The sequence below is a fragment of the Schistocerca americana genome, chromosome 3 (genome assembly GCF_021461395.2).
Source record: "Schistocerca americana isolate TAMUIC-IGC-003095 chromosome 3, iqSchAmer2.1, whole genome shotgun sequence".
Taxonomy (NCBI): Eukaryota; Metazoa; Arthropoda; class Insecta; order Orthoptera; family Acrididae; genus Schistocerca; species Schistocerca americana.
The window spans coordinates 326335503-326354416 of NC_060121.1; the positions used below are offsets into that span (position 1 = coordinate 326335503).

The 18914-nt window shown below is 35.8% G+C and overlaps 1 protein-coding gene across 3 annotated transcripts in view; it reads left to right on the forward strand.

Moving 5' to 3' along the window:
* LOC124606911 (ABC transporter G family member 23-like) overlaps positions 1–18914 on the forward strand; it is a 506422-nt gene that overhangs the window by 456577 nt on the left and 30931 nt on the right. For all 3 annotated transcript variants that reach the window (XM_047139013.1, XM_047139016.1, XM_047139015.1), the window contains exons 12-16: positions 4416–4650; positions 9573–9750; positions 16579–16694; positions 18472–18542; positions 18705–18793. In XM_047139013.1, coding sequence (XP_046994969.1) covers positions 4416–4650; positions 9573–9750; positions 16579–16694; positions 18472–18542; positions 18705–18793 — 689 coding nt within the window. The remainder of the gene's footprint in view (positions 1–4415; positions 4651–9572; positions 9751–16578; positions 16695–18471; positions 18543–18704; positions 18794–18914) is intronic.

The window sequence follows — 18914 nt, forward strand, 5'->3', positions numbered from 1 at the left end:
ATCTCCTTTTGATAGTATATGTTTTTCCAGTTACAGGGCTGGAGGGTGCTTGGGGCAAGTATTGCAGCAGGCTGGTCACAGCGGTAGGAGCCATAGGGTAGGGAGATGGGCACACACTGAGTATAGGGTTTGACAAGGATATTATGGAGATTGGGAGAAAGACAAAAAGCTATTCTAGGTGTGGTGGGCAAAATCTCAGACAGAATGGACTTCATTTCAGGACATGGATTTAGGAAGTCTTGGTCCTGAATGTATTAGTCAGCTACTTCAACAAGGCTATGGCTTCCTAAAATCATGCCCTGAAATGAAATCCACTCTGTCTGAGATTTTGCCCTCTACACCTAAAACAGCTTTTCATTGCCTTCCCAATCTGTGCAATATCCTTGTTAGACCCTACACTCCTTCTGCACCCATCTCCTTATCCTATGGCTCCCACCCCTGTGTCCATCCACACTGCAAGACTTACCCTATATGCCCTCCTGTCACTACCTATACCAGTCCTGTAACTGGCAAAACATATACTACCTAAGGGAGAGTACCTACGAAACAACATGTGTCATACACTAGCTTTTATGTAAACACTGTTTGAGCTTCTCCTTTGGCATGACTGTCACGAAGTCACCAGTTAGGAGTAGTGGGCATAGGCACAGGGTGTATACCAGCAGCACACAAATCCTGTTGCACAGCATGCTCTACAACATAACAGTCGTGACCTCTGTACCCATTTCGCATAGGCCATCTGAATTCTTCACCCAGATACTTGTTTCTCAGAACACCACAGGTAGGAACTGGCATTACAACATGTCCTTGGTTCTTGTCACCTACCTGTAAAAAATTATGTTAATTTATTTGGTTAAAGCATTTATTCATGGTAACTATTTCTTTCCTAACTCCCATTTAGTTTTCTACACACGCACACACACACACACACACACACACACACACACACACACACACACACACACACAAATGCAGTTCACACACACATGACCATAGTCTTTGACAGCTGAAGCCAGACTATGAGCCTGTTTCAACATGCATGATATTTCTTACATATTACCTTATCTTCCACCTTTAAGCTCTCAGGTTTTCAAATCTCATTCAGTGCAGTCCACAACAACTAGCCTTTCCTTCTCATCCCATCTAGTAAGTCTCCCCTGACATGGGGTGCTGGGTGACTTTTCTGAACTCTAGCCCTCTTTCTAAACCTCACCATTCCTTTTCCTTCACCCCTCTTCCTTCCTCTTCAACCCTTCTGGCAAAAGAAGGAGTCACTGGCACTGAAAGATTGCAAACTGTAATACCTTTTACATATGTGTTCTCCCACCAGTACATGGTGAGTAGATTTTTTTACCTATCCAATTACATTATTATTATACTTGTCATTTTTAATAGTACTACAGCAGTAATATATTGGTAAAAAAGATTTATGCAGTTTCTTACTTCATAAAACAAATTGATTGATTCCATTTTCCTCATGCATAGAAGCAGTTTTACCATTGTAACAGAACTGGCCAGTAATCACTAACAATCTGTACCAAATGAGTGAAATTAAACTCAGAATTTGGAAACATAAAATATGCAGTATCACATGGCCTGATACTGGGTCCACTCCCATTTCTCATCTACATAAAATGTTTGACTACTTAAGTAACTAAATCAAACAATGGAAAATCAGGGTGGACTTCATAGTATGATTAACTAAATCATTCATTCATTCATTTTGTTCCTGTTCTACAGTATATCCCAGAAATTTGGCTAACTTTGAGGAGTTCCCGGTAATGTCATTCAATGACACTACAGAGTGTTGAAGTTACAGGCAGTGGCATGTGCCGTTAGGTCACCCCTTTGGCAGCAAATATGATTTTGTATGCTGTTGGACAGTAGGCAAAATGTCTCAAAATGTTGTTTGTTATATCAGTGATTGTCATAATCACCAGTTGATAAGATGAAGCTAGATAGTGCATAGACAGACCTTGTCTCCCATGAATTCAATGTTCTGTTGCCTTGGTAGCACTGGTTCTGATCCTCAATATGTTCCTTAAGACACCCTCTAAAACACCTTGAAATTTATTACAACATTTCTGGGGCACCCTGTATATGAACATAGTGTTAACTGGAATTTACTTTTCTGCTGCTACCAGAAATATCCATTAATGGCTGTATAGTAACTGAAACACTGTATGTTCATTCCTTGGAGATCAGTTGAATACAAAGCTAAACTCAAGTCAAATTAATCAAGAAATTTATTTTAGCAATTACAAATATCCATCATAGTCCTAACCTGAAAATATGTTCCCTACTTTATTCTGTGCAATTGTACATTCCATTGTCTCGTGGATTTATCTTCTTGAACAAAGTAGCAATGTTATGCAAGAGGAACTGAGTGTAAAGTGAATAACCACACATTTTGCGGATATCAGTTGAAATAGTATGATTTTGTATACTCATTGCACAGGATGTTAACTCTTTAATGGTGGCTCTTTGTACTGAGTGTTCACCTTTATTTCTTCCATTGGTAATAACAAAAAGTCTGTTTAAATGAATTGTGATTTACACTGGCACAATTCAAGGCCAACAGTTTTCATGTAAATTTTGCCTCTTTGTCTAAGATTCAAAGTGTAGTTTTTTTTATTTCAGTTTGGAAGTTTTTAAGATGTTAGAAGCAAGCATAAAGCAACAAATTGGAAATATCTGTAAATTCAAAATAAAATCAAGCACTATTCTTATTATGATTATTTCTGAAAATCTGAACTTTTAACAATGTGCACCATAGCCTTCATCAGGGCAATGATTGATTATTAAAGAGATTATAGAATAACACAAATGTAAATCACGTAGTAATGGCCAGTGCAACCAGAGATTATCCTGGTACCAACAATTAAATGTCACTCACTGTGTCTTTCTTTTCATCACAATGTGTAATATGGGGTCACACTTCTGTGCAGTCCCTGGTTTCAAGTACCTGTTTCCATACAATGCTGAATGCATCATCTGCATCTCCATTAAAGTTGTTAGTATATATTCTAATTTCCACAGTTTCTTTGATGACTGACCATTAGTGGTTGGAAGCATGGTCTAGAATCTGTGTCTGCTCAAACAAGATCTTGTATTTATTTGTAAGACTGTGTTCATCAGCAGCAGATATCCATTAATGGCTGTATAGTAACTGAAACACTGTATGTTCATTCCTTGGAGATCAGTTGAATACAAAGCTAAACTCAAGTCAAATTAATCAAGAAATTTATTTTAGCAATTACAAATATCCATCATAGTCCTAACCTGTACTTGATGTGCTGCTTAAGTTCAATATAATGCTGGGAAACACTTTGAATTGACTGTCTCACATAGCCACTTCCACATCCACATGGAATATTGTAAACACCTAGGACTGTGATTCTGATACTGCTTTGACAATTGATGTTGATGAAAGCAATAGTGGATATTGTCAAATCCTTGGTTTTTAATAGAGTATTAACATAACATGTGTGGCAAGAAAAATTTAATACAACAGACTCATCACAAAGGAATTAGTTCTTATAACTTTTATTTTATTAGTTAGCTATTGTAAACATTAAATGGTTTTCTACATTCAAAGTTTTAATGTGCCTACAGACAGTGTTACAAGTAACATTCTTCTCTATAAACAAAACCTATTCTTAAAGCTTGTTATAGTCATGTAATATTAAACAGCTTCTTGTTACAACCAAGATTTTTTAGAATTTGTATTTCAAACAGTAAACATAACTTTTGTGGTATCTAGGTATTAATATGGTGAACCAAATCAGCTACAAACAGTTGCTTCTCTTTATTAATGTATGTCTTAATTCATTCCACATGATTGTAAAATCTACTTCATGATAGGACCTGTAGAACACAGTGAATTAATGAAAGATTACATTCTCATCACCTTGTCCAGCATATCCTCAAGTTAAATAATAGAACTGAAAGACATTGTTTGTATGTCTCAGTCTGAATCTGAGAGTAATTTGTTGTTAGATAAATCATATGAGACAATAGAGTGCTCATCGTAGATATCACACAAAACACTGAACAAACCAATGCAGTGTAACTCACATAGCACTAATTTAGGGAAAAGCCAAAACTATTCTGTTTCCAGCAGTTTAATACTAACAGGAGGAAAACAGTGTTGTTTCCCCCCCTCCCTATCCCTTACATGACATGGAGGTTGCTACTGCAGTTGTGTTTAAATAATGTTATATAAAGAAAAGAATGGTCATACATTTAATGAGTAGAAGTTTTCACTGCTTAAATCATATTTTAGTATAACACGATGTAATACCCATAAAGAACAAGAGAAGAGACACATGAAGGTAATATGGAGGCTAGAACTGGATTTGAAAACTGGCTTTCGTGGTATAAATTCAGAGTTAATTGGGTTATCTTTTTTTCAGGTGGGTGCTGTTTATTGTGGTATTTCCAGTCTTGCAGATTTCACTCTTCTTCTTAGCCGTGGGGAGAGATCCAAAAGGTTTAACAGTGGTTGTAGTGAATGAGGAACTTGGTAATTTAACGAGCTGTGAAAAAATGGAACCTTGGACAGCTCATATGAATGATGATTATATTTGTGAATTATCTCATATCAGCTGTCTGTTTGTACAGAGAATTGACAACACTCTTGCAACAAAAGTAAGTCCTAAGTTAATCTAAAAATAATTGTTAACTCTGTAGTTATACTGTTGTAATTACTATAGTAACAACAAACAGGTCTAACAATGACAAATAATCCACACCTATTTGACACACATGGGTATGCTGTCTGCTCTGGAAAATGGAAAATGTTAATGTTCTCTCTGCATATAAATTTTCACCTTATCTCTGTTTGTTCTACCTGTTTCAAATCAGTCACATGGAGAAACACACATTTGTTAAGTAGTAGTAAAAGTGATCCTGCTAATTATCATAAGACATTAGTAATTTGATTTTGCAGTAGCATCAGTTATGAAAATTGTCAGTATGATTTGAAAGAATTGCAAACCAACATTATATTTGCCTTAGTTCTTATTCAGATATAAGCATAGAATAAATACTTTCTAGTATTTCTGTAAGCCACACTGACCAATGAATATCGTATAATTTCTTAGCACTTTGAACATTCTGAAAATTATCTAAACAGTGAATATAAAGAATATGTAGAATAATTATCCCACAGATACCAACTTGCAAAGTATTAAGTGAAAAATCTATGATATACTACAGTCACCTATGTGCCGCTATCAAAGGAACCATAAAGGCTAAAATTACACAATTAAAACATACGCAGAGGCATTTAAGCACTCATTATTCCTGCACTTAATATGAGAACAGAGCAGGAAGAAACTCTTAACATGCAGCATAATGCTAAGTACCCTCCACTATGCCCATCACAGTAGTTTGAAAGGTATGTGCATAGAAATGAGCATAAATTTACATTGCGTAAGTTACCATAAAAACAATTATTAGTTGGACAGACAATATATGATTCCTTCTCAATTGAAATTTGATTAACACAAAATTTCTGGTACAAGTGATGTATATTGAAAGTACTGTGGCAAATTGTTGTACATAGAGTTTTATCCTTTGGTAGGACATATTCTTCAAGCTTTCAATCATGTTTATTCTTGGAATGTGAATAGCTTGTCTAATTCTAGTATTATGGTTGTAAACAGAGCTGTATATAGTATATGCTTTAATGTGTTTTCTAACAACATGCTGCTTTGGAAATGTAACTAAAAGGAAGAAGTCAGGATGCGAAGAATCTTAAACAGATTAGCACTTGTGTGTGTGTGTGTGTGTGTGTGTGTGTGTGTGTGTGTGTGTGTATTACTTATAATCTGAGGATTTGTTCCCAAAACAAAAATGCCATAGCTTCGCATTAAATGAATGTGTGAAAAATATGACGATCAGAGGCAGGTATTGCTACATGCTGGGATTAAAATTCTAATATCAAAGCATTCTGACAAAATTCCTACTATCTTGCTGGTATATTCATCCCACTTTAACTGATAATCAATGTCATGCCAAGAAATTTATTTTTGGTACATATTCTATTTCTTTCTTCTCTGTCGTGTTGTCTCATGTAAGTTTCTGGATAACTTAACTTAGGCTGTTTGGAAAACATCATTACTTTCATTAAAATGCATGCTGGCATCAGCATTAATACAAGAAGATGTATCTAAATCCTGTGACACATTACTTGAATAGAAGAGATATTTTTCTTAAAGTGGACACCCTGTGAACTGAATTAGATGCAGACACAAGAAGGCTTGTGAGAGAAACATGTAATTAAAACCTTCATTGGCACTGTAGTTCATGTACTATCTGAATATAGTTTTTATTTACAAGTTTTGAGCATTTGATTCCTCTTTTATGTGTGAATAGTTGGTTTAAGCACCATCAAAGAAGATTATACCCATGGAAAGTTCCAGGTGATATTGCTAGACATCAAATAGACTTTGTTATAACCAATAAGAGATTCAGAAACTGAATGAAGCTGGGTAAAGCCTTTCCATGTGCAGATGCTGATGTAGATTATAATTTTTTCACAACAGATATTAGGACAAGATTAAAGCATATTAAGAAACGGCATCAGATGATGAAATGGGATGTTGAGAAATGGAAAAATGAGAACTTTGAGAAAGAGTACAGTCACTATGTTGAAAATAAAATTAGAAGGCATAAGGGGAAGTGCAGAAGCCACTGAAAAGTGTAATACCATTATACACACAATGTTGGAAGGATTTAAGATAGAAATTGGAGAAGTGAACAGAACAAGAATTAAAAAAGAGTGGATAACAAGAAGTGTTTTGGATGAAATGGATGAATGCAGCAAAAGAAAAAATGATAACTTGGCAGAAGGCAGTACGTAAAACTGAACAATGAACTATGAAAGTTAAGGCTACAGAGGATTGGCTGTGGAAACAGTCTGGGGAAAGAGAAGAATTGGAAAAAAGGAAAATTGGAAGAAATGTATAAAACAGTGACATTCTTAACAAGCAGAGAAGTAAGGAAAATATGCAAACAAGGAGTGTTTAATAAACATGGGAAGAAGACAGTATGTACAGAAGAGGAGAAGGACGTGTGTATGGATCATATGGAATACTTACACGGTGCAAAGGCTGTGAGCTTTTGGAAGACGAAGGGGAACAAAATGAAGAAGACCAAGGTCCTAAGATAACAAAAAGGGAATTGGAGAAAGCAGTTCAGGAGGTCCAGGAAAAGAATACCATCTGAGGCAATGAAAGTCTTAGATCCATATTCAATAGCCAGACTGACTGACTGATAGTAAACAGAATTTATGACACAGGAATTTTGCCTCAAGATTTTCTTAAGACCATTCTAACACCTTTACTTAGAAAGTGTAATGATGAGAGCAATGCTAAGGAGAATTGAAAATAAAACTGAGGAAAATACTAGGTAAGACTAGTATGGATTCAGAAAGGGTAAAGCAACAAGGGATGCTATAGGTTCCAGAATGGAATTCTCACTCAGCAGCGCTGATATGAAACTTCCTGGCAGATTAAAACTGTGTGCCAGACTGAGACAAACTCAGGACCTTTGCCTTAAGCAGGCAACTGCTCTACCAACTGAGCTACCCAAGAATGACTCACAACCCATCCCCACAGCTTTACTTCCGCCAGTACCTTATCTCCTACCTTCCAAACTTCATAGAAGTTCCTGTGAAATTTGTGAGACTAGCACTTCTAGAAGAAAGGATATTGCAGAGACATGGCTTAGCCACATCCTGGGGGATATTTCCAGAATGAAATTTTCACTGTACACCATAGTATGCACTGATATGAAACTTCCTGTCAAATTAAAATTGTGTACCAAAACCAAGACTTGAACTCGGGACCTTTGCCTTGGAAGGTAGGAGATGAGGTACTGGTGGAAGTAAAGCTGTGAGGATGGGTTGTGTGTCATGCTTGGGTAGCTCAGTTAGTGGAGTACTTGTCTCCAAAGGCAAAGATCCTGAGTTCAAGTCTCAGTCCAGCACATTGTTTTAATATGGCAGGAAGTTTCATGCTGTAGGTTGCATGAGGATGATTGGAGAAAGAATGACAGAAATGAACAAGGAAGTGTACATTTGTTTTATCAACTGGGAGAAGACTTTTGATAAGAGTCAACTGGAGTACACTGCTGGGAATTTCAAAAGATGTGTGAATATACTGGAAAAATAAAAGGTTAATAAAGGAAACGTATACAAGCCAAAAAGTGACAGAAGAGCTGAGCATTGAAGGGGTTATAAGGCATGAGTGTTCACTGTCACTGAAGTTCTTGAGTATGTGTGGAGAAGAACTTACAGGTAAGATCACAGAGGTTGCAAGAGACACTGTAAATGAAGGAGAGAGTACAAAGACCATACAGTGTGCAGTTGATCAAGCTGTGCTTGTGGAATGATAAGAGGAGCTACAGAAGATGTTGAAAAGTATTCCAAGAAGAGGAAAGGAGTATGGAATGAAGATAAACATAGAAAAGGAATAAGTGATGAGAGTAGGGAAGAGGTAACATATTCCTAGATAAAAATAGAACAAGTAAAATCCTTTCTGTGCCTAGAATGTTTAATGACTGGGAATACAAACTGTTTATAAGAAATAAGAAGGAGGATATACATGAAAAAAAAACAGCATTTGAAAAAGTGAAGCAGTTACTAACATCTAGAAGAATTCCAGTGGAGCTGAGGAAAAGATCTGCTAACTGTTATGACTGGTGTGTAATGTTATACAACAGTGAATAATGGACAGTTAAAAAGGAGAAGAAATATATTTAGAAAGTTTTGAAATGTGCTGTGGATAAGAATGCTTAAGGTGAAATGGACTGACAGACTTAAGAAACAAGAAATAATGAAGAAAATGAAAGAAGATTATTGGAAGTAATCAGAAAGGGGAAAAACCTTGGGTGGGACATACAATGCACAGGGATTGTCTGCAACAAAGAATTGTGAGGGAAAAGAGGAAGTGATGAGGGGAAGAGATAGTAAGAGAAATGGAATGATGGATGACATTAGAAGAGGACAAACATACAAACAAATGAAGAAAATTCTCAGAACAGGACAAGACAGAGAGCCTAGAGTTGAAACCTGTCACAAGATAGATACACTAAAGAAGAAAGAAGATAACAGTCAGGGATGTCTACATTTTACAAACTAATGTATCTATTTTAATTTCATGCAAATAAACATTACTCTCATTACATTGGCTTACAATATTCTAATTCTGTGCCATTTATTTCTCACAATGAACATCTTTATCCCCCCCCCAAGTTGTGTGATCTTGGATGTCCATTATTTATTACTTTCTCTTCAGCTGACAATATTAGCTCTGCTGTTCTATCAACAGGGTCTGCTGACATTCTTTTCCTTCAGTAACTAATTAAAAGAAATGAAGCAAAATGTTTCAAATAGTGGCACGTCAAACCAAATGGTTCCTTACTTTTTTCAAACTGGTATTTGTTGTATCACATTATGATTTGTGTAATTTGTACATCATACTTTGACTATACTGAAAATTTGTATGAATCAAATTGGTTCATTACAAATAATAATTAACTGTTTTTGGTCTTTTGACATACAGAAATATTACCGGGACCTTGACAGTGCTTTGCAGCTAGTGAGAGATGGGTCAGCTATTGCAGTGTTATATTTTTCCCCAACTTTCAGCAAAGACTTGGAAACAAGGCAGTATGTGGGAAGATCAGCATCAGATGAGATTCTCAACAGCAGTTCAGTGGCTGTCTACATGGACATGTCTGGTAATTCACATAACATTCAAGATCTTATTCTTGAACCATTCTACTTCTATAGTATATCATAGATGCAAAAAGTGTGGTCCTAAATCATAAAGAGTTAAGTAATTCAAGAAAAATTAAGTGATTTTCATTTCCATTCTTGATAATCTGTTTACAGCTCACTGCTCTTTTCTTACCTAGAGTCACAGTCTGTTATTTCCTAAAGTAGTTTTGTTCCTTAATGACTTCTCTAGTTTTACTGCAATACAATACTACAAAGATATCATCTAAAAGCTTTTATTTAGAGATAATTGTTTACTGTGCTGAATATTCATGATTGGTTGGAACTGTGTGCCCCAATAACTCAGATCTAGATTACTCTTTTCCAACAGCAATGTTCTTTTAATTCAGCTATCATGATATTCTAGTTTGGAGTGGTAAGAGATAGATAATAATAATAATAATAATGATAATAATAATAATCCACCAAACATAACAGACATGGAACACTTCTGGAGCAACATATGGTCAAACCCGGTACAACATAACAGACATGCACGGTGGACACAAGCAGAAACAGACACATACAAGATGATACCACAAATGCCTGAAGTGATAATTTTGCAACATGAAGTCACCCGAGCAATTAATTCTACGCACAATTGGAAAGCCCCTGGAAAAGATAAATTAGCAAATTTCTGGCTGAAGATATTCACCTCAACACATTCACATCTAACTAAATTATTTAACAGTTACATTGCAGACCCATACACATTCCCTCATACACTCACACATGGAATAACTTATCTGAAACCTAAAGATCAAGCAAACCCAGCTAAATATCGCCCCATAACATGCCTACCAACAATATACAAAATATTAACTTCAGTCATTACACAGAAATTAATGACACATACAACACAGAACAAAATTATAAATGAAGAACAAAAAGGCTGTTGCAAAGGAGCATGAGGATGTAAAGAGCAACTGATAATAGATGCAGAGGTGACATATCAAGCTAAAACAAAACAAAGGTCGCCACACTACGCATACATTGATTACCAAAAAGCTTTTGATAGTGTACCCCACTCATAGTTACTACAGATATTGGAAATATACAAAGTAGATCCTAAATTAATACAGTTCATAGACATAGTAATGAAAAATTGGAAGACCACACGTAATATCCAAACAAATTCAAATAATATCACATCACAGCCAATACAGATTAAGTGTGGAATATACCAAGGAGACTCATTAAGTCCTTTCTGGTTCTGCCTTGCTCTGAACCCACTAACCAACATGCTAAACAATACAAATTATGGATACAATATTACTGGAACATACCAACACAAAATCACACATTTGCTATACATGGATGATCTAAAACTACTGGCAGCAACAAATCAACAACTCAACCAATTACTAAAGATACCAGAAGTATTCAGCAATGATATAAATATGGCTTTTGGAACAGACAAATGTAAGAAAAATAGCATAGTCAAGGGAAAACACACTAAACAAGAAGATTACATATTGGATAACCACAGCGACTGCATAGAAGCAATGGAAAAAACAGATGCCTATAAATATCTAGGATACAGACAAAAAATAGGAATATACAATATAAATATTAAAGAAGAACTAAAAGAAAAATGTAGACAAGAACTAACAAAAATACTGAAAACAGAATTGACAGCAAGAAACAAGACAAAAGCTATAAATACTTATGCTATACCAATATTGACCTACTCATTTGGAGTAGTGAAATGGAGTAACACAGACCTAGAAGCACTCAATACACTTACACAATCACAATGCCACAAATATAGAATACATCACATACATTCAGCAACAGAAAGACTCACATTAAGCAGAAAGGAAGGAGGAAGGGGATTTATCGACATAAAAATCCTACATTATGGACATATCTAAAAACAAAGATGATGTGACTTACCAAATGAAAGTGCTGGCAGGTCGACAGACACACAAACATACACACAAAATTCAAGCTTTCACAACAAACTGTTGCCTCATCAGGAAGGAGGGAAGGAGAGGGAAAGACGAAAGGATGTGGGTTTTAAGGGAGAGGGTAAGGAGTCATTCCAATCCCGGGAGCGGAAAGACTTACCTTAGGGGGAAAAAAGGATGGGTATACGCTCGCACACACACACATATCCATCCACACATATGATGAGGCAACAGTTTGTTGCGAAAGCTTGAATTTTGTGTGTATGTTTGTGTTTGTTTGTGTGTCTGTCGACCTGCCAGCACTTTCATTTGGTAAGCCACATCATCTTTGTTTTTAGATATATTTTTCCTACGTGGAATGTTTCCCTGTATTATAACTACATTATGGACAGGTAGACAATTTAAGAAAATTCTTTATAGATCGAGCAGAAACTAGCAAAATACACAAAGCAATCTCTCATATAAATACATCAGCTACACCACTACAATTTCATAACCACTTCTACAACCCTTTAGATCACATAACATCAACAGATATGAAGAAAGTAAATTGGAAAAAGAAAACACTACATGGCAAGCACCCGTATCATCTAACACAGCCACACATCGATCAAGACGCATCCAACACATGGCTAAGAAAAAGCAATATATACAGTGAGACAGAAGGATTCATGATTGCAATACAGGATCAAACAATAAACACCAGATATTACAGAAAGCATATTATTAAAGATCCCAATACCACAACAGATAAATGCAGACTTTGCAAACAACAAATAGAAACAGTAGACCACATCACAAGCAGATGTACAATACAAGCAAATACAGAATTCCCCAGAAGACATGACAATGTAGCAAAAATAATACATCAACAACTTGCCATACAACATAAACTAATAAAACAACACGTTCCCACATACAAGTATGCACCACAAAATGTACTGGAGAATGATGAATACAAATTATACTGGAACAGAGCCATTATAACAAATAAAACAACACCACATAACAAACCTGACATCATACTCACCAATAAAAAGAAGAAATTAACACAACTAATCGAAATATATATACCCAATACAACAAATATACAGAAGAAAACAGGAGAAAAAATTGAAAAATACATCCAACTGGCTGAGGAAGTCAAGGACATGTGGCATCAGGATAATGTTGACATTATACCAATTATACTATCAACTACAGGAGGCATGCCACACAATATCCACCAGTACATCAACACAATGCAGCTACATCCAAACGTATATATACAACTACAGAAATCTGTAATTATTGATACATGTTCAATTACCCAAAAGTTCCTAAATGCAATGTAACATATACTGTACAGTTAAAAGGAAGTCACGCTTGATCAAGGTCTGCGTCATTTTCCATTTTTAACCAGACATAACGTCTGAGAAAGGAAAGAAATAATAATAATAATTTTATTGTCATTTGGCTGATTACAGCAATAGACAAAGTCAAGAGCATATATTTCTACATAAACTACTATATCAATGTAAATTGGTTTACATAAAATAGGTACACGTTAGAATACAGAATTTTCATCTTCAAAAAATTCATCAGTGGTGTAAAACAGATTGTTCACTAGTAGCTTGTATAATTTAGCTTCAAAAATATTTACAGGCAGTTCTTTAAAGTCAGCACTTAGTCTATTAAACGTCCTTAGTCCAAGAACTAGGTAGGAGTTCTGCGACTTTGAAAATCTAAGATATGGCATGTCTACAGATGTTCTGGTTCTAGTATTATGGCTATGTACAATAAAACATTGTAGATGAATAAGTTTACTACTGTAAGGCACTGCAATTTAATAAACATAGGTTTACAATGTTCTGTTTTATCAGAATCCATTATTATTCTTATTACTTTCTTCTGTAAAAGAAAAATGTCATTTACATGACAGCTACTACCCCACAGTAAGATTTCATAAGAGATTATGCTTTGGAAGAAGGCAAATTATGCTGATCTCACATAGTCATTGGGAACATGTCTTTTTAAATTTCTAATTAGGTAAATAGTTCTTGAAAGCCTAGCCAATATATTTTTAATGTGTGATTCCCATGTAAATTTATTGTCAATAGTAACACTAAAAATTAACAGTTTCTAATTCTTGGTGATTAGGAATCTTTTTGAGGCTAAATTAAAGTGTCTGGGTTTTGTTTTCATTTAGTAAGAAGCCATTAGCTTTGAACCATAATGAGGACTGAGCAAGGGTATTTTCGGTCAGTGTTTTCACTGTACCTAGATCAGAGCTTTTATGTAGAAAAGTTGTGTCATCGGCATACAATATTGTGTGAGAATTTATGAATAAGGGCAGGTCATTAATCATTAGTATAAACACTAAAGGTCCAAGCACCGACCCTTGAGGCACTCCGTACCTGACATTAACCAAATTTGATTTCTCCCTACCAATGCACACAACTTGTTGACAGTTCTCTAGAAAAGACCTGAACATATTCATACTGTTATAATGACAGATGTCAGTTGTGAGTGGGACTGGAAAGTAAACATGATTACTCAGTTGGTAAATCACTGCTCATGATTTGTAGTTGTTTGAATGTAAGCCCTAGTCTAACATTCAGTTTCAGCCTATCATGAATACAGAATTTGTTTTTCATGTACCAGTAAAAGTAGAGTTACTGGTAGCGATTTTTTGCTAGTAACACAGAAAATTTTCCACATTTGGAAGGATAATATAAGAAAAAGGATTGCAGAGAAAAACTTGGTTTATTCATAGATGTTTGAATTAAGCATCATGGTTACCCACTCCTAAATTCTGAGGTTGAATCGATGAGAAATTCAAAGCATGACAGCATAATGTTGGGATGTGACCATGACAGTTACATGCTCCTCTTCTAAAAAAAATACTGACCAATAATTCCATCTCTGTAAACTGCATAAAACACAGTCAGATTAGTAGAGTGCAGTAGCCTTTTGTGCAGAATTTTGGGGTTATAATCTGACCAATACAGGAATGTCAGTTGTTTAGACAACCATTTAAGTTACTACACAAAAGCACAGCATCTTCTGGGACGTCTTGCAGGGTATTCTCATGTGACTGCTGACAGCATACAAAACCTGCTGATTTAAATTCTTGGACATCATACACTCTCCCAAGGAAGCTCAACAGTTGGTGCATGCTTCCTTGCAAAATATTTTGTGGACTGCAAAACAGAATTTCTTATAGCTTCAGTATTCCCAGTGTGAGCACTTGTAGGTTGGCAAGACAATTTTTTTTTTCTCCAGTGTTGAATTCCTTTTTCAGAAATTCTTGACCTACTGCAAGAAAATCTTCTTATCAGGGACATTTTCACCATGCATAATAGCAATACTTATGTGAGAGCTCTGTTCATTGTATTCAGCGAATTGATGCTTTTTAAAAACATTTCAACTGTGTACATGTGATGAGCTCCTGAGAAAAACATAACAATGACTGAATTATTTAATAGGATAGATAAAAAAATCTACTCACCAAGCGATAGCGGAACACAACATAAAAGCCATTTGTAATTGGCAAGCTTTCAGAGCCAGTGGCTCCTCTTTCAGGCAGAATGGTTGAAGGGGAAGGAAGAAGGGTGAAGGAAGACTGGAGATGACTAGGAAAAGGCGTAGATTTTGGGAAAGTCACCTAGAACTGCGAGTCAGGGGAGACTTATTGTGCAGGATGAGAAGGAAAGAGTCTTTCCTTCTCGTCCCATATTGTGTCTCCCCTGACCAGTCCTTTTCTTTCCTTCACCCCTCTTCCTTCCCCTTCAACCCTTCTGCCTGAATTAGGGCCCACTGGCTCCAAAAGCTTACCAAATACAACCATCTTTTATGTGTGTGTTCTGCTGCTGCTTAGTGAGTAGATTTTTTATCTATCCTATTAAATAATTTCATCAATAATTGATCATTTTCATTGTTATAATAATGACTGAACACGACAGGAGAATGGTGAGTCAATGTGCCAAACACCATTTTCCTCAATCTTCCAATTCCCCTCCCCTTTCCGACCCACTAATGGCAAGAGAGCGGAGAATGAAAATGATGCCAGACACCACTTTCCTCACCCCTCACCCCTCCAGCCCTCGACTGACATCTCTGCCCAAACTCTTTGCCTTTACAAATGTCTGCTTGTGTCTGTGTATGTGCGGATGGATATGTGTGTGTGTGCGAGTGTATACCCGTCCTTTTTTCCCCCTAAGGTAAGTCTTTCCGCTCCCGGGATTGGAATGACTCCTTACCCTCTCCCTTAAAACCCACATCCTTTCGTCTTTCCCTCTCCTTCCCTCTTTCCTGATGACGCAACCGTTGGTTGCGAAAGCTAGAATTTTGTGTGTATGTTTGTCTTTGTTTGTGTGTCTATCGACCTGCCAGCACTTTTGTTTGGTAAGTCTCATCATCTTTGTTTTTAGATATATTTTTCCCACGTGGAATGTTTCCCTCTATTATATTCACTGTATATGTTTTGATATATCAACTGACACATAAGCTAGATTAAAAAGATAGCTAAGATTTAGGACAATGCCCTTCATCAGAACTAACTGATATACATGTGCATACACACATCCAGCAATGGTGTATTCATAATTTTTGACAAGGTTTAACTTGTTTGCAACAGCCAAGAGACTAATAACTATGAGAAAAAGTACCACCACAGCTATATCTTGAGAATGACTTTATTGTCTCACACAACTAGTTTCAGTGGCACATAACTACCATCCTCAGCCCCACCACTGCCAAAAGTGGTGCATTTATTGTGGAGCCCTTGTTACTAGCACATGTGGGCTAGCTTTTCTCAGGAGCCTCTACACGACACCATGTGTCTCCAATCTGCTATTGGAATGACGCACTGATACAACTAATCTTTCTTTTGTTTTTCAGATCGGATAAAAAGTGTTCACTTTCAAGGAGAGCTCTATTCTGTTTATCAAGAAGTTGCCAAAGATATTGCTGGTAGATGTGAAATCAGTTACAGACATGTCACGCTGCCCATGCATGTAAGCACCATTACTCACTTGATTGATAAAGTCATCTGCATAATTTGTTAGAGTACTTCTAGCAAATATAAGCTCACTTTACACTGAAAAATTCTTTGTAATGTATGTGATCAGTAATGTTTAGCAATTTGTCATATTTTGTAGACCTAGTATAGAATTATTCTCTAGCAGTTATAACTTACTTCACAGTTCTGAAACAAGTATAACATGTAAAATGAAAGAAATGGTTTCCAATGGAAATTTTTGTTAAATTATTATAACTTATTTCATTATTATAACTTATTTCTAGAATAAAAGTGTAGTCTACTATGTAAAATGAAAGAAGTAGATTCAGATGGGAATTCCTGTTCTAAGACTTGATAACAGAGCAGTAGTCCAGAAAATACAAGAGTAATTGCATAACAATTCAGATTTTATTCTCAGTCTTTGGGCAGAACTTCCTTTATAAATATAAAAGATAATCTGTTCTTAACTTTGCTTTTAGTTACAGAATATTACCAGAAAACAGTACTTTAGTTTGTTATGATATTTCTTCAGACATGGGTAAAATATTATTGTGCAACTGTGACTTGTTTGCCTGTTAGAGTTATTCTAACCAGCATTTAACATTACTCTCCACTGCATCACAACTAGCAGCTGAGATCATATAATTTGCTTTAATATAATAATTGTTTGGTTTCAAAACAGTACTGAAAAATCGTGTATAGGAGATGATGTTGGGGAAATGACACATTACATGTAGGATTTGTCCTTGTAATAGTTGAGACCCTTATGTGTTTGGTAATTATAATGCTTTGTATTCCAATAGAATGATTTATCCCCTCATTACAAATCTGACATATGCTGTTTATCTCAGAATGGTGGGCTGGTATATAGGGTGTCCCAAGAGGATTGGTCAATATTCTGGTATATGAAAAAACAATGATTTGAAGAAAAAAGCTTCAAATATGCCCTATTCCAAATCCTTTCCAAGATATAAAACATTGTTATTTATTTGACTGTAGGCTTCCCTGGCATACACTGCTGACGAAAGTTTCTCGGGTCACCAGCAAGGTGGTAGCATTGATATATTGTGACATTTCAGGAAGTGTCATAGTACCCATCTTCTGGTGAAGTAGATGGGTGGTACGACACTTCCCAAAATGGTACATTATATCAATGCTACCACCCAGTTGCGGACCTGAGACACCTCCATCATTGTTATTTATTTGATGTATATTTCAGTACATTGTCAAGTTTACACTGTACCACAGTTAGTTAACATTACAACATGCATTTTATAAAGTATCAATTGAAAAATACATATTTTTAACACATTCACATCCAAGCATAAGTGTTGCACAGTTCACAACAAATGTTCACATATCCTGCTGCCAACTTCATTACATTTATGCACTCTTGGAAAAATGTGTTGCCTGTCTGTTGTGTCTCTGTACATTTCCTAATGAGTGCAGCAGCATCCACAACATGATTAAGCAGTTCATCTAGCATACTCACCTTTTAGTTGTACACCTCAGGCTTTACCCAACACCATAAACAAAAATCTAATTGTGTAAGGTCTGGTGATCTTGGTTCTCAGTGAATTGTACTACCACTATCAATCTAGCGATTAAGGTAAGACAAGTACTGTTGCACCACTAGCACAAAAACAAATATATATTAAATGTGTTATATCTCAAAAACATTCATCACTGTCTGCACAGTTGGCACCTCTTGCAAAAACATATTAATTTCTGTTTACTGAGATTGCCTTTCATTCTTATCTTTCCATTTCCAGTTCAACAAGCCTGTACATGGTTCCAAAGATCTAACATATGCAGGATTTCTTGCTCCTGGGATTATGTACTCGTAAGTACTCAAAAAAAACCAAGATAGTAACTCATTTGTTAGAAATTTAAATGACAGTATGAGATGGTTATCTGAAGATTGTTTTAAACCAATTACTATTTGTTCTTGTGATTTTTGGGACCCTTATATGTTTAGTAAACATAATGCTTTGTATTCCGTTAGGATGATTTATTTCCTTGCTACAATTCTGACGTGCACTGTCCTCATCGCAGAACAGATAGAAGGAGTCTGGGATCGAAACCTGGTGTCAGGTAACGTTCTTCTAATATATTTGTAATTTTAATTTACAATAGTTTTGTGCACTATCATTATGTTGTTAATCATCTTTACTGTTAGAACCAGGCAGTTGTTGTGAGTTGTACAAAATTATGT